We start from the raw sequence: 23,832 nt of genomic DNA on the forward strand, positions 1-23,832 counted from the left end.
GGAAAGAGTTTCTCTCTCCCATCTTCCTGGACAAGTCCCCACGTTGTGTCTCATTGGCCGGCTGGTCCCTTACCTCCCCGAGCAACATTCATATTGGTCAGCTACCGTCACATGTCCATCCTGGAACCAGGAAGCTGGGCCGGTTCCCCAAAGGAAAGTCTGGCCACTGTACCCAGAAGGAGGAATAGATGTGGAGCAAGGCGAACTGTAGATGTCCACCTCCCCCAGCCCAACAGCACTGCTCACTGACCACAGGCCCATCTTGGAGGCACACACTGTTCACCCTTTCCTCAGTCTGGCCACTCCACACTCAGCCTTCTGGGCTCAGCTCTACAGATGGCCTCCTCTCCGCCTCACCTAGCTCCCTGGGTTCAACTACCTCGTGCTGACATGACCCCAGGGTTGGCCTGTCTTCCCCACTGGACTCTGAGCTCCCTGGAGGCTGGGAGTGGGTCTTGTCCCATCTCCGTACCCCAGGCCCTCGCCGTCAGAGTGTTTTAAATAACTGTTACGGGCATTGATTCCTATCTGGTAATACTTTTTCCGCCCTGCCCTCCCCAGCCTCACATCACCACCGCTGGGTAATGGTAGTGTGCTGGGAAAGGTGTCGGTGAGAAGGCAGGGCGCTGGCCTCTCGTCCCTGCTCGCCATCCGCCTGGGACCTGGACCTGTCGCTTGATCTCTCGGGCCCTCACATCCCAGATGGTGCTGAGGTACTTTTCCTTCCTCCCCCACGAGGTAGGCTCTCACACCGGCGCGAGGGTAGTTTGGGCTGGCCGTGGCCATGGCAGGGAGCAGAAAGGGGGCCGCACAGAGTCCCCAGGAGGCCGGGTTAGGAGAGCTTCAACTCTGAGACCCAGAGAGAGAAGTATCCGCATGACAATGTGGCTGAGCAGGCGTGAGAAAGATGTGGGCTTTGGGGTGAGGTAACTGGGTATTTCTTTTATTAATAGACGTTTGGCAAAATCTGTTACATTTCACAGCAAGTACGTTCTTTGACCCAAAATTCCATGCCCAGGAGTTTATCTGAGAGACGGTGCATAGATGAGCAAAGATTTAGGTAGAAGCTATTTATTGAAGCGTTACTTACAATAGGGGAGACTGAAAATGACCCAAATGTGTGTCCTCGGGGGATCATAAGGTAGTGCCTATCCCCACGGTGGAATGCTCTACAAATGGTGACTTTCAGTGGTTCCACTGTTACTTTAAGACGGTGCACAAGCAGTAAGCATTCAGTGGAAACCGTACTTGGATTTTGAAATGTGATCTTTTCTTGGGCTGCTGGTACGCTGTACAATACTCTCCCTGGTGCTGGGCAGCGGCCGCCACAGCTCCCGTCAGCCACGCACACGGTCACGCGGGTGCACAACCGAATCTCCGCAGGCTAAAGAAGGAAAATGTGTAGGTTTTCAGCTCTCTGGGCCCATGCCCTCTCCATGTATGTCCCAACACTTGGGCCATTTGCAAGTTCAGGGCCAGGATTTCCCACAGGCCAGCCACGAGGAGGGCGTCCAGGGAGAGCAGAGCCCTGAGTGCGAATCCGATGGGCGGCTCTGGGGGCGGAGATGTGCCCCGGCGCCCTGGGAGAGACGGGGGATGGGGGTGGTCTGAGGGTGCTGTGGGCAGACTTGTGAGAGCCAGGTGGTGGTGGAAAGCCACGGGAGGGGCAAGGGAGAGCCATGTTCCGCCTGAGAGGGAAACCCATCACATCTGAGTAGCTCAGAGGCCTCGGGTGAGTGCAGTTTGCATTGTTTGACACCAATATCCTTACCAAAAGCCAAACCGGTCCCAGACTGGGCAGATTTAAACAACAGAAACACTCAGGTGTCTTTTCCATGAAACTCACAGCATCCTCAAGAGGATGAAGTGAAAATCGGGTGTGTGGAAGAAGGTAGATGCACCCAGAACCTGGTCAAGGGTGGCGTTGAGACCTGGCGCCCTGAGGGGTTAGGGGACGAGGCCAGGGTCCCTTAGCTAGACGGGGCAGAGCCAGAGCTGAATCCCAGATGTCCTGACTCTAAGTCCAGTGCTCACCTGTGGGAGGGGCAGAGAAAAGGCGGCCCAGCAGAAAGGCCATTGATACAGGTAGAGCCCAGAAGTCAGCCCCCAGGAGGGCTAAGTTGCCACACGGGAGGAAGAAATGATTCCCAAAGGCCAGCCCGAGGGGCAGAGGATGATCGGGGCCACCGTTCAAGCACCTGTGTGGTGAGCCTTCCCCTTCCGTTACACCGCGTCTGTCAGCCCTCCGGGCTCGGACCAGCTGCAGTGTCCCTGCCGGGGACCGGTGTGCCCTCCTTCGCTGGGTGATCCGAGAATGCTGGGAGCATCTCTGCTGCGTGCAGCGTTTTCCTCCCGGCCACGTGTGCCCAGGCTTCCCAAGAGCCATCTGCCGGGAACAGGGGAGGCATTCTGCTCAGGACGCTCAACAAGCTATTTGCAATTCCATGTGTTCTCTGTGGGAGCCTGCCCTCCTGCCACTCCTCCAGCAAGGCGGCTCAGAGCCCCAAGGGGTGCCCGGGCCACGTCACCCCTGACTAACACACACCTGTCTCTTTCGGGCCTCAGTCTTTCATCACTAAAAATGACAAGAGTAACTTCTTCAGGGGGTTGTTGTAAGAACTAAACAGGGCAAAACATGTGTTTGGCCTGGAGTCAGGCAGAGGAGGCGCGTAGAGAGTGGTGGCTGTTCTGATCAGAGCCCTCGCGTTAGATAGAGCAGCACAGGATGGGGTACAGGGGCGTCATAATCCAGTCGCCTGGGTTTTGGTGAAGGTTTCATCAGCTAGTCACTCTGTGTCCTTGGGAGAGTGACCTAACTCTCTGGACTTAATTGACTTCATCCGTAAATTGGGCATGGAATAGCCCTTACTTCACGGTGTGGGTGTGAGCATATTAGCCAAACTGTGTTAAAACCTCAGCTCAGTGCTTGGCACATAGGTGGTCCCTGGGTGGTTGCTGTCGATGTTGGTGGCTGATGTGATCAGGTTGCGGGAAGGCGGGAGTGGAAAGAGCTTTGAGGCTGGCAAGACAAGAGGCCAAAGACCTTGGCACCGGGCCCAGCTCTGGCACGAAGTCTCCGTGAGACCTTGGACAGCTCCCCTGCCCTTTCTGCTGATTTTCGTCTCATCTACAAGGGCACTAACAGCCCCTAACGCACAGGGACGTCTGGAAGGCAGTGTGACTGGCCGGCACCATTCTGTCGAGAGGCGTGTGCACGGTTGTCCCAGCGTGGCCCCAGATCAGCAGCACCTGGAACCTGTTAGAAAGGCAGAATCTCAGGCCCCACCGCAGCCCTGCTGGGTCAGACACGCCGGTGGGGCCCAGAGGTCCTTGGTTTAACCAGCTCTCCAGGTGATTCTGATGCCGATCCAAGGTTGAAACTCGTGGCTGTACCACATAGACTGGGTCCTGTACAGAGAGGATGCTCAGGTTTGGGTGTGGAAGGACAGAGAAAAGGGGGAGGTTGGTCCGCAGGCTGGCCAGCAGGTGCCAACACCTTCACTCAGCTTTCCGGGCTCCGTATCATGGGGCATTGGGTCCATACTTGCCAGAGTCTCTATTCCATTCCTCCCAGCAGGGTTTCAGAGCAAGGAGGACCAATGACTAGGCCATGTGTGAGTGTGTGAGGGAGTGAGTGAGTGAATGAATGAATGAATGAATGACATTGTTCCTGAAGGGAAAAGCCCATGTGCCCGAGTGAGTGACAGAGGACCTTGATTGCCAGCCAAGGGCGACCCCTTTATTCCGCAGGCACTGCGAGTGCTGACAGGGTCTCTGTGGAAGACCATGGGGGTCAGGATCCGGCTTTAGAAAGATTAAACCTCTCCCTGGAGGCCCCAGATCTGCCTGGTTCTGAGGACCCAACCCCGATTCCACCCTGGGCTCTGCCATGCGTGAGCTCAGGAACCGTGGGGAAGGCACTGCCCCTGGCTGGGCCTCTGTTTCCTCGCATGTCACACATGTGAGGTGTGATGGTCACTACCTCCCTGGGTGGTTATGCGTGTGCTCTCTTTCCAAATACAAGTTAAAACTTGAAAGATCCTGGAGCTTCACTGAATTTGTTTATTAAATATTTAATTTATTAATTTAGATACACTTATGCTTAAAGCCATGTTGTATAAAGTAATACATTAATTTAGAAGTAAATTCAAATGGTTTTTACTAGTAAATATAGTAAAATTGTTCTTCCCTACTCTTTCTACCAACAGTATCCAGTACCCATTATAAACAGCCCAAACTAGCATGAGTGAGGTCCCAAAACGGTATCTTGATGTTCAATACAAGCTAATATGTTCACAATAATAGGGACTCTGGAAGACACGGGTCTAACGCCCTCCTTTTCTGAGGGAGCTGCGGGCATACGCTCAGCGCCAGCCGCTGGGGCAGAGCCACGTGTCCAGGTAGCACCACAGGGTGGCTCCCAGTTCTCGGTGCTTCAGAATTACCTCCTTTCAGCCTCATCGCAACCTGGGACGTGGGCACGGTAATCCATCCTGTTTTGGAGATGAGGAAACCAAGGCTTTCAGACTCACAGAACCTGCCTGGACTGTGAGTCTGGCGAGGAGCTTGGATCTGGCCTCACTCAGTTCTGTCTAACTCTGGAACCCAAGCTCATAACGCTCCCCTCTGTTCCTCCTAAACACACAGATCATGCAGAATAATCGGTGGTGATTATTATCTTATTTCCCCAAAGGCAGCTGGATAGCATTTGAACTCCATATACAGGTCCTCAGCCAGGTTGCCAACAGCAGAAGATGGGGCCGGCGGCTGCCTTCTCCCCGTTCCCGTCCCTGGTTGGCTTCCAGGCAGCCGTTCCCTGGACAGAGAGAGGTTTCTGCCCAGCCCCTGCTGCTCATGTTTTCCTCCCCGACCAGCCCTTCCTTCCGCCGCCCTCTCTCCGGGTCCCACTGTCTTCCTGATGTGCATCGCCACTCGTCTCTTTCCTCCTCCGTTGAGGAGATAAGAGCAAGCGATTGTCTTTTATAGACACTGTAATGAAGCCTGTCATCACACAAAGGAAGTTTGCTAATAAAATAAATCAAAGCAGCGATGGAAATGAATGGGGAGCAAGCTTTTACCATGAGATTTATACTCATCTGTGGCACGGTGCTTCCAGTGCGAAGACTGTTCCCCGGGCACTGAGCTGACGGGCTACGTGGAGACCCCGTCTGGTGAAGCCAGGCTCCCAGAGCAGGCAGGGATGGGTGGGGGCTGGGACAGGGCTGGGCAGGGAGGGAGGCAAGAAAGCTGACAGCAGAGAGGGGCTGCACAAATGTCATCTCAGTGGCCTGCAAATACAAATAGGATGGGGTCCCGTCAGACATTCTGGCTGTGGCCGGCATTGCGACTCCCCGTCTCTGCCACCAGCTGGCCTCCTGTGCCGGTGTTACCGGGGGGGGGGGGGGGGGGGGGGGGCCGGGGAGAACACACTGGCGTGCCGGGCCCCCAATGGTGCCCCGTGACTGTGCCCCCACCCCCACCCCATCATTCTCCTGGTCAGTTGCAGGTTCTGCCCCCAACTCAGTTAGAAAAACTACTTATTCTCTCTGAGCCTCAGTTTCCCCATTTAGAAATTGGACCATAGGACAAAAGATATGATGGCGTTGGGCCAAAGGGCAAACTCCAGCTGAGGAGCTGGCGGCCCCCAGGTGAGTGCCTGGCGTGAGGTCACGAGCCGGCATTGGGACCGTGTGCTCCTCACCCCCGGGCCGTGGTGTCTGTGCGTCTTGAGTGGCTGCTGCCCCAGCTGTGAAGGAAGTGGGGGAGAGCCCTAAAGGCACACAGGGAGGTGGCCAGCCCTGACCAGCTCCCCAGCCCAGGGCGAGTCGGGACACTGTTCTTTGCCTCCAGCTTTTATCGTGTCCTTGGAAGGAGAGCCCCCTCCAGTCTGGGGGTCCTGCCTTGTAACCAGTGAACACAGGGCGCTGATGCTGTGTAAGTGCGTTCCGGGTGGCAGAGCGGGGTCTGCAGGGCCGGGTGTGCCTCGCACGGCCCTTCTCAGGCGGCTCAGGTGCTCACAGGACTCACGGGAGTGGCAGCATCTTCACTGAACAGGTGTGTCTGTCTCTCTAAAGGCAGCTCCCACCCTGAGCAGCCTCCGTGGCTCGTGTCCAGGGCAGGGAAGCCGTGAAGTAAACCCATCGTCCAAAGCCAGGACTCCTCTGGGCTCCGGACATTCCTCTCAGCAGATCAAGGTCACCCCAGCCCCTCAGGAACCTTCAGGCTGGTGGCCAGCGTGGTCAGGGCCAAAGAAACCCGAGGTTGCAGCAAAGGACAGGATTTGGACATTGATCATCTCTGCATTAGGGAAGATTCCTTGCCAGGCAGAGCGGAGACACAGCCTCGTTAGCTAATGCGAGTTTAATATGGAGTGGAGAGAGCTGGACGCCAGCCTAGCCAACTGCCCAGGAGACGTTCAAAAATAGAACGAAGGAAGGTGTCCCCCACCTGCTCGGCGCACGCCACCTCCCAAAACGCAGGGGCCGCCAGGCAACGTCCCGGGCAGCGTCCTCCGGACAAAAGCATCACTTCGACATCAATCACTTCGTGTAAAGGAAGAGTTATTGTTACGGGATCCTGGCGCCTGATCAATATCTCCTGCTTTGAAAATAAACTTCTTGGCTTGGCCTTGACATTAATCTACCATCAGGAGCCCATTATCTCAAGACCAATGTTCTGTTCTATTGACTTGCTCGATTTTTTTTTTCTCCCCCAAGATCAGAATATAATTGCATTTCTCCAGGCAGCACGTCCACTAATTGCAGCCCCATACACACATACACAGCCCCTGTGGAAAGCCCGGGACCGGGCACATCTGGGGTGGATAGAGAGAGTGGCTGGCGGGGGGTCCGAGGGGACTGAGAACCCTCAGGTGCATGAGGTAGAAGGAAGAATGAATGACCCTTCTAGAATTAAGACATTAAACAAAGCCCCAGTATCCCATTGAGCAGTTCAAGCTGAAAATGGCTCTTTGGCAGAATTGATGGTGTAGGTGTACCCACTCCTACTCCTCATTCCACAAGTGAAGACATATAGTGACAAGATTAATAATAATGTCCCAAATCCAGCTGTGTCCCACCATCGCCACAGCCTCCAAACCATGACCGAAACTAAGAACCACAAACCAAAGCCTTGACGGCCTCATGCCTGCAAGAGCCTCCCAGGCCTTCCCTCCCCAAGCCTGCACCCTCCCGGCCGTTCTATTGGTGAAATAGAAATTGGGTTGTGTTGTCTCCCTCACTGACAACTTTCAGCGCAGACCCCCTATTCTGCCCTTTAAGACCCTTATGCTTGTCCCCACGCATGTCTTTGACCTCCCCTCCCATCAGTTCTCCCTCTGCTCCAGGCCTCTGGCTTGCTTTGTTCAGTGATTATGCCAAACGTGGCCCTACCCCAGGGCCTTTGCAGTTGCTCTTCCCGCCACCTGTTCACTCACCCCTCAGATCTTTATGTTACTTTACCTTCTCATCATTTAAGTCTTGCCTCCAATATCCCCTGCTAGATGAGGCTTTCCCTGACAGGTGGAGGTGACAGAGCAGCCCGCACATCCATTCAATGAGTCTATCCAGTGACCTCATTTTGGCTTCCTTATATCACATATCACCACCTGAAACAGTCTCCCTGTGTTAGTTACCTACTGCCCCAGGGAGAAAAGTACCCCCAAAACCTAGCACCTTACAATAGTTACTACTGAAAGTTTCTGTGGGTCAGGGACTTGGGAGTGGCTTAGCAGGACAGTTCTGCCTGGGGCTGTCTTGAAGTTGGAGTCAGAGTGTCAGCCAGGGCTGCCGTCATCTGAAGGCTTGACTGGGGCTGGAGGATCAGCTTCTAAGACCACTCATTCACTGACTGGCAAGTTGGCACTATTAGCAGAAGGCCTCAACTCCTCCGCCCTGGGCCTCACCATGGTGCTGCTTGAGTGCCCCAAAGCAAGTGATCCCAGGGAGTAAGGTGGCAGCCTTATCATTTCTGCAGTGCCCTATTGGTTACACAGCTCAGTCCTCATGTGACCATTCTGGGAGAGAACTAACAGGGGGTATAAATACCAGGAGGTGAGGGGGTCATTGGGAGGACCGTCTTATAGACTGAACCCTACCCCCCCCCCCACACACACACACACACACACACCCTCCCAAGAGCAGGAGCCCTGGCTGACTTATTCACCACTGTATGAGCCTGCCCTCACATAGCAGATACTCCATAAATATTAGCCAAACGTATGAATGAGTCATGTAACACTGCTGTGTCTGTGTGCAAGTCTGTGCTAAGCACTGTCTTATCCCCCAGGCCCACCCCATTTCACCCTTTGCAGATGAGGAAACTGAGCCTCAGAGGAGTTAGTACCTCGATCGAAGTCGCAAAGCTGATAAGTGGCTGAGGCAGGATTTGAACCCAGGATTGCTGAGGAGGGTCTGGTTAGTGGTGTGAGTCAGCATTGATTGTACTTAAACATTCCCAAATTGCAGCCAAATCCAGGAGCTCCTTGTGATGCCAAGTATGGAGGGAGAAACATCCGGTCCCTCACTGCAGCCATCCCAGCAGCATGGCTTAGCCGGCCAGGCTGCAGAGAGGTGAGGGCAGGCTCCTGCTGCCACAGCTCAGGGTGACCCAGCAAAGAGGCAGCCATTCAGGAGGAGCCTCCAGAATCGAAAGCCACAGCCCGTGGCCGCCCTGTCCCCTTGCGTTCCTGCCCCAGGCCTCACTAAGCGGTCACCTCATCCTTCCCACTGAGCCCCCATGCCAGGCCTTGGAATTGCTCAGGATGGCATACAGCATCCACGCTGTTTAGAGCTTAGATTCCAGCGTCGGCGAAAGCCACATGTGAATTCAGCCGCCACCTCTTGCTCGCCCTGTGACCTTAGACACGCCTCTAGCTTCTCTGAGTCTCGGTGTCCTCATCTGTAAAATGGGGCTCTGTTCCCCCTGTGTTCCAGGTGTCCTGGCGAGGCTGCAGTGCAGCTGTGCACATGAAGCTCGTGGCGGTGTCCGGCCACGAGGAAGCACTCGGTGCTGCCAGCTGTGTGTGCTGCTGTTGTCATGCTGTTTTCCTCCGTCCCTGGTTCTATAAGCGGGCCTTTCGTGGACAATCCAAGCTGATGCTTTCGGTGAATGCACCAAGGAGGGGACGATGAATTGGAGGCAGGAATGTCATCTTCTCTCTCCCTTTCACCCTGCAGGTGTGGATGTGTGGGGGCCGCATGGAGGACATCCCCTGCTCCAGGGTGGGCCACATCTACAGGAAGTACGTGCCCTACAAAGTCCCCGCCGGTGTCAGCCTGGCCCGGGTAAGCTGGCGGCTTCGCTGGAGGGGGTGGGAGGGGGTGGCCTAGGCCCATTAGCAGAGCAGAGACCCTCTAAGGCACCGGGGGCCCCAGGCCTGATAATCCCTAGGTGTGCCCCCCACCACTCCCCAGGAGAAATCCAGTGTAAAAGAACTTAAAGCCCTGTTTACCCGCATAGTACCTACCTGTGTGACTTTGGGAGGGTTACTTGACTCCTCTGAGCCTGTTTCTGCTTTTGTGTAAAGGAAGCTAATTTTTCCCAACTCTTAGCATTGCCAGGAGAATTAAGGCAATGGCACCATTTCCCCAAGTGTGACGGACAAGATGATTTGAGGTGGTAGATACAGGAACAGTTTATTTACATGTGTTTAAATTAATGTGGATGAGAAATGAACATGTATTTGTGTAGCAAACGTGTGATTTCACAGACATCATGACTTAGGGTAAAGCTAAAGCGGGTGCAAAGTTAAAGAAACATGTTAGGTAAATATTGCTGGAGGCTGAGTGGTGTGTTTGGGAAAGCTGGAGACACGGTACTTAAAACTTCCTGGCACAGGGGCCATTAATAAATGTCAACCTTTTTCTCTTCTCCCCACCCCTGGCCACTTTTATTGCCAAAAGTTCTGTCAAACTATTTCACACCTTCAAATGGGTTGTATTAATCATTGCTTGAACTTCATTGGCCACTGGCTACCAATGTAAATCTGTTGGCCAGAGGTTTGGGGTTTTTCGGGGGAGGGGTATGAGTGATAGTTCACTAAACTTGAATAATGCATTTTAAAATATAAAGTGTCTTGAGAAAAAGAATCAAGGTGACCACAAGAGAAAACCGAAGAGAAAGGGGTGTCCCCAGAGGTAAAAAGGGTCACAGGGAGATCTGGGGAAGCTTGAAAGGTCACCGGCACAGCTTTGCCCGCAGACAGCCACCCCACTCCTCCACCAGACAGCGCCCCCTTGTAAGCCTGTTTGGCATCAGCCTCCTCTGCCCAGGCCGCTGCCTCCCCCTTCCTTACCACCAGACAGTCGAGGATTGTAGCCCCTGGGTCCGGGGAGAGCCTCTGTCCTGCAATTTACAAGAAGACAGAGATTCCAAGTGCAAGGGTCCCCCTTCCCCCCCTACCCCCTACCCCTCCTGACCCCGTCGCTCCCCCACTCCCCTTAATCCGCGGCTGGTGGCTCTCTCCCAGGCGGCTGGCTGGGGCCTGTGGGGCCGGCGTTGAGGGAAAAGAGAGCCGGCAGTGCTCTCTAGTGGTCGAAGGCTGCAACAGCAGCCGCACCAGCCATCCGCGCTTTGGGCAGCTCCACGAGACGCAGGGATGGGTTCTGGATGCAGCAGAAGAGGCAGGAATCACAATTCATGTGAAATACCATTTGCAATCTCAGGGAAGGTGTCAGGCACGAAAGCAGCGCAGTCGCTCAGCAAGCCAAGACCGACTCTTCCAGCTCTTAGGGACGGCGGGACCATGGACCCCTCTGAGCCCTGAACAGAGCCGTTCCCACAGCATCCTCTCCCTCTGCAGAGCTATCATCTGTGCGATCCGCGGGGTGGAGGGGCACTGCCTTCTCCGGTTTATGGAACTATAGGTGGATTCAGTGGTAACCGCCAACTGTCGTGACAAAGACTTCCGGGACCTGGGCAGCTCGCAGAGCATCCTACCTATTTATCCAACTTAACTCTCATTTGTTTTTAACCCCCATTTCAGACATGAGGAAGTGGAACGTAGAGACGTTACGTTCCAAGAGCCAGAATTCACTGCCGCCGTAGGTCTGACCAGGCCTGAGACAGCATTTGTTGCTTAAATAGTGACTGCTAATGTTAGTACCAGCTTTCATGTCAGCGTCAACATTAGCAAGACGGGAAGTTTATTTCAATGTTATCTGAATTCTGTGTTTACATATTTTCATTTATTTTTGTCTGTACCGAATCAGTTTCCTGTGCCTTTCAACCAGTTAATAGTCTGAGTGGCGCCCCATGTAAGTTTGCGGGACCACAGAGCTGCCTACGTAAGCTCCCCCGACGTCCGATCTAGTGTCTGATACCCTCATTTAGCTGCAGATCAGATATTAAATGTTTGTTCCGTGTTTCAACAACCAGTTCCTTCTAGAGCATTATCTCAGGGAACATCACTTGGATGGATTTGAGGAGAGATATCCCCAAAGCCCTGAGAGGGACCGATGAAGAGGGCAGCCGAGGTCTTGCTGAAGTTGTGCCGACTCCGGGACCAGCAGCCAGACAGCAGAGAAGACGCGGAGCAGGGAGGCGGGGCTCACCTCCAGCTCGCCTGCCTCCAGAGCAAGCAGCCACTGCATTCACTAAACTTGCTAAACGCCTTCTCTCTGCCTCTGGGAAAGGGGTCTTAGGGAAGGCAGTCACAGGAACCCCCTCAAACTTGGCAAAACAAAACTGGAGACTTACTCCGAGGGTTGAGCAAATCTCTGTGATCCCAGCACAAGAAGAGCAGGACTGGGACCCAGAACGAGGAAGGTGTGAGGAGGAGGGATAAGAGGGCCGCACAGCCCACTAAAACCCCTGGGTGCTTTCCAGGATTCTCGCAAGTGGAGATGAGGGAATAAATGTGAAGTCCTTTACTTCGGTCCAGACACTCAACTGCACGAAAGTTCAAGATCTGGGAGAAAAGGCTTATTAAGTTGTGTCTGGAAAATGCAATATTCATTAAAATAGTGATTTTTTTTTCTTTTTTCCCTTTTTTTTATTGAATTTATTGGGGTGACATTGGTTCACAAAACCATACAAGTTTCAAGTATACAACTCAACAAAACGTCATCTGCACACTGCATCGTGTGCCCACCACCCAAAGCACAGTCTCCTTCTGCCCCCCCCTTCCCCCACCCTTTGCCCACCTCCACCCCCCTTTCCCTCTAGCAAAAAAAAAAAAAGGTAATTTAAATCTCAACTAAAATTAAAATATATGTGACTTGATCCTGTAAGAATAACGCCGGTGAATGTCAGCACCTTGCCTTGGTCAGAAGGGCCACCCTTGCCTGCGGCTTGAGCGCATTAGATCGTGAGCCACAGGACCTGGGGCGGGGGCAGCCTGGGGAAGGGAGAGGTCAGGCCCGTCAGGCCTTCAGCTTCCTCTGGGCACAGTTTTAAATTGCACCCAGCCTTTGCCATGCAGGGGCCTGCTGGGGATAGCGCTGGCCCTGACCTCTTTTCTAACCCACGGTTGACCTCTTCAGCACTCAGGAAGGAGGCGGTGGCAAGGAAGTTCCTTAGCTTCCCAGTCCCACACTCCGAGGCAGCACAATTGAGGAGTTGGTGAATCTTGTCTTTGGTACCAGGGCCGCCTCCCACTGGCTTCCTTCCTCCTCACTCGGGAGTCACCAAACTGTTTTCCTGTGGCCTGTGAGCTAAGAACGGTTTTTACATTTTTAAATAGTTTGAGGGGAGGGAGGGAGACAGGGGGGTCAAAAGATTATTTTGTGACACATGAAAATGAAATTTCAGCGTCCATAAAGTTTTATTGGCACACAGCCACACGCATTCGTTTACACAGTGTCTAGGGCTGCTTTATAGCTGCATCATCAGAGTTGAGGTCATATGGCTTGCAAAGCCTAAAGTATTTATTATCTGGCCCTGTACAGAAAACATCTGCTTCTAGAGCCGCCATTTACCCTGAGGCGTGAAAGACTGATAACAGCCTGGGTGCTGACTCGCTTGCACCCTTCAGAAGAACATTTGGACCGCAGTCGGAGAAAAAATGTTTTTGTGATGGAGATAAAGCCTGGAGACTTAAATGTGTGTGTGGAAGGGGAGAGGAGATTTCTGGCAACAGCCAGGGGTTCGCGGGCAGGCGATGTTGGAGCAGGAGCTCCCCCCCGACCCTGGCGTTGTGCTCTTCCAGAGCAGCTGTCAGATGCTCAGCAGGTGGAGTCTGCCCTGCAGATGGGACAGGAACATTGGTCACTGCTCTGTCTGCAGGTCTGCTCGCAAACGGTGCCTCCTCACCTGCTGCCTCTACTTGCCAGTAATGGGGTTGTCTTTTTTTTTATGGATAATCCTTGTGCTTCATAATAAAAATAGCAGAACTGACCCACCTCAAAAAAACTGTTTAAAATCCCAGCTGCTGAAGGGATTCTACCTTTTGGTTGCAAATTATAATTTGTTTTTACCATGCAACTCGGTCAGCACTTTGAGTTGAAAATGACAGACACCCAACTCAAACTGGCTGAAGCAGAAAGGGAATTGGCTGATTGGTGTAAACGGAGAGTCCTAAGGTGGTTGGGGCTTCGGGCATGGCTGCATCCGGGTCCTAAAAGGAGGAATGCGATCCTCCCTCCAGCCCTCAGCTCCGCTTCATCCTGGGTTGACTTCAGCCTCGGACGGGCTTTCCGTGTAGCCCAGCTGCTCTGGCTGGCATCGTACCCCTCAGAGCAATCCCAGCAGAAACACAGTGATCCCTCGCCATAGTTCCAGCAGAAATTCCAGGGCTGGTAGATGCCAGTTGGTTCTGATTGGCTTGGCTCAGATCACGGGTTCCCTGCTGACCCATCCCTGTGTCCAGGGCTGTCTGTATTCCCATTAGCCTGGCCGAGTCCTGTGCCACGTGAGATACCAGTGAAGCAGAGGCGGGTCCCCAAAGGAAAACCAGGGGGAGGCCATCCCTAGGACAAGAGGGGATGGAAACAGGCCGGCAAAACACCAGCAGCCTGTTACTCAACCATAAGTTGTAGAGTCCTTAAAGCACACGTAGATAATAGACATGGAAGGTTTACAGACATGGTGGGGCTGAGGTCATTGATGCAACTATGTAAAATAAGAAAGACTGGCCCAGCTGGCATGGCTCAGTGGTTGAGTGTCGACCTATGAACCAGGAGGTCAGGGTTCGAGTCCCAGTCGGGGCACATGCCCAGGTTGCTGGCTGGATCCCCAGTAGGGGGCGTGCAGGAGGCAGCTGATCAATGATTCTCTTTCATCATTGATGTTTCTGTCTCTCAGCCTCTCCCTTCCTCTTTGAAATCAATGAAAAATATTTTTTAAGGAAAAAAAAAAAAGAGTGGCCTCAACCTCCAGAATCTTTGCACCCCACGCCCAGGCCCTCCGCCTTTCGGGGTGCCTGACCTTTGCACCTGCCTGCCGCCCCTCCAGAACCTGAAGCGCGTGGCGGAAGTGTGGATGGACGAGTACGCGGAGCACATCTACCAGCGCCGGCCCGAGTACCGCCACCTCTCCGCCGGGGACGTCGCTGCCCAGAAGAAGCTCCGCAGCTCCCTCAACTGCAAGAGTTTCAAGTGGTTTATGACCCAGATCGCCTGGGACCTGCCCAAATTCTACCCGCCCGTGGAGCCCCCGGCCGCGGCATGGGGCGAGGTGAGTCGGAGGGCAGGGCCATTGCAAAGTGCACACGCGGACCCCGTTCACAGGGCAGGGAAACGGGCCATAAAGGAATCAGTGGTGAAGCTTTCTCATCTGTCCCGGCCTTTCTCTAGCTTTGTTTTGTTTCTTGTTGTTTTTGGTTTGGGGTTTGTTTTTTTGTTGTTATCTTTTTTGGTGTGTGTATTTTTCTGTTGAATGATCCAAGTAGAGGAAAATGAAAACTTTAAGTGATTAGCATAAATGTTACCACTTACCGTTATATTGTGCACTGCCAGTTTTAAATGCACATAGTACGGCATTTAACGCATGGTGGGACCGGTGACATTTCAAACCTTGTACACGCATGTGTATTTCTTACCAAAACAGTGGAAACACTGCTTAAAATGGACTCAGCGGATAAACACTGTCTCCCTTGGGCTCACTGAGGGGTGAGGAAGAGCTGCAGGAACAGGAACTCTGGGTGACCCGACTTCCCTTTCCTCCGAGTTGTTACCCGCTGCTTAAGTGCCTGGCTGATCCCGGGAGGTAACGCGGTGTAAACGGACTGTGTTATCAGCCAGAGCTCCTGCTCCTTCCCGTGTCTGATGATACCAGTCAGCGGAGCAAGTTCTGGCTGGAAAGGAAAGCTGCCCTCAGGGCCTGCTAGCACCCCGCTTAGCCTTAGATGACAGCACACGCTCCCCTTGAGTCTTGCTGAAACACGCCCCCCCCCACTCCCCGGCATGTGGGACCCCAGAAGTCTGGGCACCGCAGACGCCGTAGACAGGTGTGGAGAAAAGAACGGATGCTCCTGTAGCATGTGTCACCTCTGCTCACAGTCCGGCTCCGTTGTCCCATCAGATTTCACTCACAAGTTCAAAGATAAATTATTAAAAATTTTAAGACGGAGACAGCAGAGCTGTGATCCAGCACAGGCCCTCCTGAGTGAGGGGCTCTGGGCCACGACTCGTCACACGCCATGAAGCCCGTCCTGCTGGGGAAGCGGGCAGTCTTCCCAGGGGCAGCGCTCAGTCACCGGCTCCTGGCTCCTAGGTCTTCGAGCTCAGAGGACCCTCTCACTTGTACATGGATATAGTGGAGATTGGGGAGAGGGATCGAATTCTCTGCGAGTGGGCCAGGGAGCCCTCCTTTACCTCCCCTCCCCTCCAGCCCCCCCCCCCCCCCCACGCACCCTGGGACTGTGCTCTAAGACAGCAGGGTTTAGAGGAGCCCCTCTCTGTGGGCTGAGCATCCTTTCCTGAGGGGCTCCAGGCACTGCCACAGCCCGGGCTCAGTTAGGACAGCTCGGAGCCCAGCCCATCTGAGTCTCTGTTTCGGTTCCTTCCTCCACCCCCGCACAGGCCCCAGAGGGAATCCTGCAGTGCCTCACTGGTCCACTCTTTCCCTCTTCCTTGTCCAGATTCGCAGCGTGGGCACAGGGCTGTGTGTGGACACGAAGCACGGGGCTGTGGGCTCCCCGCTGAGGCTGGAGAGCTGCGTCCGGGGCCGCGGAGAGGCCGCCTGGAACAACATGCAGGTAAGTCCTCTCCCGGGGACTGGCACCAGGTTCTCTGTGCCCAGGTGTGGGGACGGGGAGGGACAGGCCATGGTCACTGCCGAGTGACAGAGTCAGCCCAGGGAGCGAGTTAGAAAGGCTCCCTGAACACCTTGGAAAGAGGCACCCTTCACCCTGCAATCAAACCGCCAGTGCGCACTGCTGGTCACCAGGCCCGGCAACAGCGCGGTAGCCTTCCCAAAAGGGGAGTCATGGGCTCATGTCACTGAAAAGTCCGGATGATGTCATCGGGGTCTCTCCAGGTCTCGCCGCTGCTTCTCTCTCTGTCCGCTTCCTTCAGAACCTGCCCCTCCCCACGGGGCAGCAGAGGCCAAGCCCCCCAGCAGGAGGCACGTCCCTTCCGGGAGTTCTCACGTGCTGGCTCTCCTGAGCCCGGCACGGTGGGAACGTGATCGGTCCTCATAGTGGTCAGGCCCAGGTCACACCTGCAGCCTGGGGTGTGGTCTGCCTCACCGAAGAAGAGGAGAGGTAGGATTGGTTCCCCAGGGTCATTCCCAGGAGGTGCGCTCAGGAGGACGGGAGTGCGAGCCCGCCTTGCCGGGAGAGCCGCCCACCCTCGGGAGGCTGCATTCGGCTTTCCGCGATCCCGTCCTCCGAGCAGTGAGCCCGGTGTTGATTCACAAGGCCTCCTCCTAACCTGGGCTCCGGGCTCCTTCCTGTGCGTTGGCTGGGACTTGGGAAGCTACACTGATAAAGCCTCCAAGGCGGGTCCTGTGCAGACACCGACGTCAGCAGGTGCGCTGCGCGCTCACCGAGAAAGGACAGCGCCGCCCGTCACTGCACGGGCCCAGCTGCCCGGCTCTGCCCGCCCTCTGGGCTGCTTGCCGCTCCCCCGCCCTTTCTCCATAACAATTCTCATTCGATAGCGGTTCTCCTTGACGAATTCTTCTGGATTCTGCAAGGCCATGATGGTGGATTTGCTCCAAAATAAGGTGGGGGAGGGGTAAAGTGGTAACAAGATTCACCACAAGGTGGTGGGAACAGCTGTGGTCAATATTCCCTTTTTCTGGACCTCTGTTTTTAAATTTCACATAATTGAAAAATAAATAAAGTGCCCTCGCTCGGCCACGTTGTCCTGATGTCCGTGTGCACAGGTGTTCACCTTCACCTGGCGGGAGGACATCCGGCCTGGAGACCCCCAGCACACCAAGAAGTTCTGCTTCGACGCCGTCTCCCACACCAGCCCGGTCACCCTCTACGACTGCCACAGCATGAAGGGCAACCAGCTGTGGAGATACCGCAAAGTAAGGCAGGCTGGGGTGGGGGCGGGAGGAGGAGGGCGACAGGGTAGTGCCTCACTCCTGCCAGCGGAGCCCACCCCCTCACGCACGTGCACCACGAACCTACATGCCCGGTTTTCAGACACTCGAGAGAAGCCCGAAATCCAGAGTTTTACGTGAAATCTCTAGAATCTGAACTGTTGGTAACGGCGTCCATTAAACACGCACACAGTGAGGACCAATGCAAATTGTCTAGGGACGGTCAGTGGTTAGGGCCCAGGCCCGGACGTGGCATGCTTCACTTATGCCCACATCCCAGTGGGCACGACTCGGGCGCATGCGAGGGAGGCAGACAGTGTCTCGCTGTGCGCTCAGCAGGAAAGCCACACAGGTCCGAGCGACTGGCCGGTCACCGCCTCGCTGCCCTGCCCGTTGTTCCTGCCACTGTGGTTGGGTATCCCCAGCGCTGCCTCGCTGATAACCTCCGTGTTTTGCAGGACAAGAGCCTGTACCACCCCGTCAGCGGCAGTTGCATGGATTGCAGCGAAAGCGACCACAGGATCTTCATGAACATCTGCAACCCCTCCTCTCCCACCCAGCAGTGGCTGTTCGAACACACCAACTCAACAGTCCTGGAAAAGTTCAATAGCAACTGAGCCCACGTGTCTCCGCCGCAGGCCTGGCGGGGTCCTCCCTGCCGCTCACTGCGGCCTTCCTCTTCCCGGAGAGGCGGGGCTCCCGTGGGCACCGTGAGGCAAAGGTGCTGGCCAGCCGGCCCGGGCGGAGCTGGAGCCAGGCGGCCGCCAGGTCCTGAGGCCCCACGCCGTGGAGCGGGAGAGGAGAGCAGAGCCCACAGCGGCCCCACGAGATGCAGAGCCTGCTTTAACCCCTGATGGCACCGTGGAAGGCCAGGCTGGCCTCCGCAACTCCGTCACCGTGTTCCCTTGGGCATTATGCGGGAGGAGCGCAGGGCAGCCCCAGGCCACTCAGAAATGAGGCTCGCATATGACGTCCTTTAGAAAGAGGCAGTTTTGCCTGTTGAAGGCAGCTGTTAGCACATGACCCCCATTGGCAGCAGGAGAGGAGGGGCTGCTGGTGTCAGCCTTGTAGTGTTTGCCGGTCGTGGGGTCAGTGCAGTTCGCTTCGTTCTGTCACAGCCCCAGGTGACGCCGCCGGGCCGGGCCCTCAGAGTGTTCCGTCCTGAACACCGGCGGCTGCCAGGCCTGGGGTCAGATGCTAGGACCCTCAGACATTCCTTTGCAGCGTGGACATACGGGGTGCCTCTCCTTTCTCTCTGGGTGCTGGGAATGCCCACTTAGCGCCCTCCAGGCACAAGGACAGCCCAGCCATCAGCCTTTTTAGGCTGTTTCCGATGGCCTTGGGCCCATGGAAGAGGCCTAGTAAGATCCCCAAACCGGAAATTCTGGCTGAATTTCCCTGGTCAGTACTTCCACTTCTCTTCTTTCCACCCACCCCCCCCTTTCTCTCTCTCTCTCTCTCTCTCTCTCTCTCTCTCTCTCTCTCTCTCTTTCTCTCTCTCTCTTTCTCTCTCTCTCTCTCTCTCTCTCTCTCTCTCTCTCTCTCTCTCTCTGGCAATTCCTTGCCTCGGGAGAGGCACAGAGGTGTGGAGTGCTCACCTCCCAAGTCTGGAGGCCTCCAGGGTAGACCGCAGCCAGGATGCCTGGTCTCTGACCTCATTATGGTTCTATTTCTCATGCCGAACCCTACAATTTTTAAAGAACTCTAATTTGATCACAGGCTAGAATGCTACACAGGATTCTGGGATTCTGGCATCCAGTATGACTTCCTAGAATGTTGTGATTAAAGGAGGCAGCCAGGTGTAATACAGCCATGGCCGCCCTCAGCCTAGAGACAATCTGTGAAGTCCCACTCCTGGGGGAGGTGGGGGGCTGTGCCCATCAGCTCCTGCCAGAGGCCTTGTTGTGACATGGTCCTCAGCCGGACCTGAAGCCCTGCAGCCTCCCACCACTGTGTCCCGGGAACAGACGCACCCCAGCTCCACGCAGTCCCTCCTGTTTACCTTTAGCTTCATTAATTACATGTCACACTCCCAGAGGGCTCCCGACTAATAGGAAGCATTCCTGTAGCCAGCCTGCCACGCACTGATTCAGAAATGGAAATGGCATTCTGCAACCTATGGCTTCCATCAGCTAGCCCAGGAAGTACTTGAAATCGGTATTCCAATTAGAGTCGGGTCTCTCGATTGTATCGTTTGCCAATTAAATAACTGAGACGTAAATCTGGGAACAGAGCCACAAATCTGCCTTTGAGATGCCGGCTGATCTCAAGGCCATCAGTGATCTAGGGGAGCGGGGGGAAAACATTCCCGGTCACGACCACCCCAATTAAGCGTGCAGCTGGCAGAGCGTCACTTCTGTCTGCCCCGCACAAGCCCCGCTCTGGCCACCGCCCCGCCGGAGAGGCCGCCCTGTGCTGGCAAAGCTTGCTTGTTGAGCCCTGGTGGCCTCTCCAAATGAGCATTGTCTTTGGAAGTGGCCCTCAGTGGGAAGGAGTCGAAGATGAGGCCCCTTCCAGAATCTAGGATAACAAGGGTGTTGCAGTTTGGAGAGTCGATTTAGGATTCCTCATCAGAGAGCAATGCAGCATCATTAAAATAAAAACTGTGCCTTTTAAAAAATGCAAATATACAGCAAATCCCTAAACTTGAACCATTTCCTAGTGCCTTGCTAGACAAACATAAAGGGGTAGGGATTGGGCCGGGGGGGGGGGGGGGGCGGGGGGAGGGTATGTGCAGTTCCTATTGGATGCGTGTGTGTTCTGTAATGTTGAATTTCAAGCAGGAGACGTTAGGCCTAGAGCAGGAGCTGAGATGGAGATGCCCCCCCGAGGGCAGAGGCCAGAAGTTGCTCCAGTTAGTGTAACACTCCAGATTAAGGAACAGCTGGGCAGCTTGTGTAGTCTGTGGCCTAGAGGGGCCTCCGCAGCCCCTGGGAGAGGCCCTGTTTGGAGGCCGTGTCTGCACCCCTCCCCCCCCCACCCCCACCCCCGCCCCAAGCCCCCAGACAGAGTGCAGAGCACTGGCTGGATTTCCAAATGGTCCCTCTCCAAGTGGATGAGTGTTCTCTGCACGACCAGGACTCATGTGGAGAGCAGGAGCAGCCCCAAGCAGTCCTCAGCCTTCCTCTCGCCCATCCTCTGGGTCTCCTTTTGAGTCTGGTTTCGCTCCCTCAACAAGGGATGGGCAGGTCCTCTGAGCACTGGCCTCTGTCATTGCTGAGCCCACATCTGCAGGCGCTGGTGGTTGACAATGTGTGTAACAGGGATGGCAGGAGACAAGTTCATTGCCTGGCTGACCAGCTGGCTGATTGCAGATACTGGCCACTCGTTGTTTTGGCCTCATTTGTTTTAGACTGGCTGTCTTCAGGATTTCACATTCCTGCTCACGCCCCCAGCTGATGCCCAAATAAAACAGCCAGGAGCCTGTGGCGAGGCTGTCAGCCAGGTAAGGGGCGAGAACGTGGGCCCCTTTTTTTCTAAAGGCTTTATTTTGAGCACGAGATCACAAAACAAATGAGTGGCTAAAAAGTATCATGACCATGTGGCCCACCAGCAGCCTTTTCGAAGGGGACTCCAGAAACACTTCAGAACACAAGCGCATCTCGCTGTAAGTGCAGGCCTTTGGAGGTGGCCAAGTGTGCCAGCACGGGTGTGAAAAGCCATTGCCTCCAACTCGAGCTTGTTTCAGCTTTAAAAACAGTCTGGAAACTGTTGTTTCTCCCCTTTTAGGGAGAAATAGCTCAGAGGCAGAAGCGGGGGCGGAGGGGGGGGAGGAGTAACATTAGGTCCAAGGGAGAAAGCAGTTGCTTCAGATGGAGCCTATGGATTCCCAAAGCCCACATTAGAGTCGCTTTTCAAACCTCCTACCTGTTGAATTTCTTTTTGTGCATCTCCATTTCTCTAGTCTCTGGAGCATCAAACGAGCTGCACAGCACTTTACAGCTGTAAGTGGGAAATCTGGAACCCTTGCTTCAACGACCCCTGGTTTGTACAGATTGGTGATCTCGTATAATTCCTAGTAGACAATGCATTTTCAGTGTTTTCTGGAGATTTCTAAGTGTGGGAGAGGGGCAAGGAGTGTGGTTCTGTTCTGGGATTCTCTGCTTTCAGCTGATGCTCTTTGTGAAAAATCCAAGTAATATTTTAGTTCAACTTGATCTTGAGCCGAGGCCCACTGCCACCTCTGGGGTGGGGCTTGGGCCTACATTCCAAGTGACAAGGTCCCGTGCCCGACCATAGGGTCAGGCTCCTCTTCTGTTTGGGCTGGAAAACCGGGGTCCCAAGGGGCGTAGGGACGATGTGAGCAAAGTCAGACTGGGATTCCCCAGAGAAAGCTCGAGACCACCAGCCTCTCTTCTCCTGCCTGGAAAAGTGCGCCTTTGTGAAGAACTGATTTCATGTACAGTTGTGATTGTGACTGAGTAAAACTCCAGACTTTCTCTAACGTGGTCTCTAGTTCATTCCTGGTCACGCGCCATTCCCCATTCCATCTTTCCCCACCTGCTCAGTACCTGGCCCTCCTCTGCTGGGCACTGAGCAAACTCCCAGGGAGGAAGGCAGACCTAACGCAACTGACCAAGATGATTTCAGATGTGAATAGGGCGAGGAAGGATATAAAACCAGATATTTTAGAGGCTGGAGTGCCATACTTACTCAGAAACAGATGGAGAGAACTTGGCAGTTTGCTCAACATTGGGAAGGATGGTCAGGGAATGCCTGTCCGCAAGAGCTGGAAAATATGAGGGAGTGTGAGCCAGAAGGCAGTGCGGGGAGAGAGTTCTAGGCAAAGTGAAGAGCCGGTGCAAAGGCCCTGAGGCACAGAGGAGGTGAGCTCACAGAGGTGAGCAGGGTGGCCCACGACAGACTACACCCAGGAGTGGAGGGTTTCAGGAGGACAGCGACAACATGACATAAGCTTAGCTCGTTTCTGATGCTCACCCATCAGCCAAAAGCCTCTACTTACCAAAACATGTTGATCCTTTGAGTACGAGACTTGTGTGGTACCCTGTGGTGGGAAGAGCGCTGGCTGGCCCAGCTCTGCCGCAGGCTCGCTGAGATCTGGTGTGAGTCCTGCCCACGTTCTGGCCTCAGTTTTCCTCAGTACAAATGAGACATTTTGGGATCCAGCTCCATAGGACGTTCCTGTGGTTGAGTCTTGACATGCAGCTGCAGGGGACCATGAGCAGTGCTGCCCGCTGTGCTGTCACGCAGGGCCCACCAGAGGGCGCTGCGGACCACAGCTTGGAGAAGGCTGACAACAGAAAGTGGGGGGAGTGTTCACTGGCCACTGGCGGGTGTAAGCCCTGAGCGGGTGGATATTTCCTTTTGTAGCTTCCATTGGTTTTTTAAAAGTCTTTTACCACCCGGGATCATGATAATTTTCTTCTGAAAATTGTAATGGGTTTCTTTAAAAAGCTTAAACGCTTCCTAGGAATAAAAAGGAGGAGAGGGAAGGCATTCCAGGTGTTGGGGGGCAGCGGGTGCGAAGATGCTGTGGAGGGAGATGACAGATATGCAGGTCAGTGGGGCACCAACCACTGGGCCAGGTGAGAGGACAGAAAGAGGGCATTTCTCACCCTCCCGAGCCCTCAGTGAGGAGAAGCCAGGTATCCAAGGGGCCTGGCTGCACAGAGTGGGAGCTCCGGATACTCGTTCAGAAACAGCTTTAGAGAACTTGGCCGTTCCCTCAAAGTTTTGAATCTTCTTTTTCTCTGTATTTCGTTGAGGTGGGGGCTTTGAGGGTTCCCAGTAAGAGCCCAATAAGTATTGGATGGACAAATACAGTTTGAGTAACGTAGTTTCGGATTACACTTTAGGCCTCCCCTCCCAGCCCACAGACCTGACAGAGTGCTCCCACATTTGTTACATGCATTGCACCCTTCCTCTCCCTGGGCCTCCAGTTCTTCCTACGACGCTGGGGGGAGGGGAGCAAATTAGATCATGGGCAGCCTGGACTCATAGTTCTGAATCTTGCATTTAGGGTTTTGTGATGGCCCTGGTCCTAAGGATTCGTTCTCCAAGCTCAGCGAGGGGATGGGAGTGGGACCCCCTTCCGGTTCTGCTGGTGTCTCCCACCCCAGGGCTCCTGGGCTTTTGCTGAAGTGGGTCCAGGGTTCAGTACCCAAAGCGTCCTTTGTGCAGCTGCTCACAGCTCTGCCAGCCTCTGGCCTCAGGCAGCTGCCTCCTCTTGTTCCCCCTCAAGGCCTGGGCCGCCTGGCTTGGCCATACCTGGGCGCCACGACCTGCCGTTCTTGCCCTCAAGCCTGGCTTGATTCAGGGCTGGCCAGGCGATGGCCTGTGGTGCACTCACACGCTAACACACACAATGCCAGAGAAACAAAGGACCAGTCCCGTGAACCCTTAGAAAGCAGGTTTCTTAGTAACTTTACAGCTTTTGTT

The 23,832-nt window shown here is 54.6% G+C and overlaps 1 protein-coding gene across 1 annotated transcript in view; it reads left to right on the forward strand.

The window, feature by feature from the left end:
- GALNT10 (polypeptide N-acetylgalactosaminyltransferase 10) overlaps positions 1-22,794 on the forward strand; it is a 181,052-nt gene extending 158,258 nt beyond the window's left edge. Inside the window, exons 8-12 of the mRNA XM_079770745.1 lie at positions 9,177-9,284; positions 14,392-14,613; positions 16,019-16,135; positions 17,269-17,418; positions 17,892-22,794. Of these exons, the coding sequence (XP_079626871.1) occupies positions 9,177-9,284; positions 14,392-14,613; positions 16,019-16,135; positions 17,269-17,418; positions 17,892-18,050 (756 nt within the window). The 3' untranslated portion in view covers positions 18,051-22,794. The remainder of the gene's footprint in view (positions 1-9,176; positions 9,285-14,391; positions 14,614-16,018; positions 16,136-17,268; positions 17,419-17,891) is intronic.
- The last annotated feature ends 1,038 nt before the right edge of the window (positions 22,795-23,832 follow it).

Source organism: Cnephaeus nilssonii (assembly GCF_951640355.1).
Source record: "Cnephaeus nilssonii genome assembly, chromosome: 5".
NCBI classification, from domain to species: Eukaryota; Metazoa; Chordata; class Mammalia; order Chiroptera; family Vespertilionidae; genus Cnephaeus; species Cnephaeus nilssonii.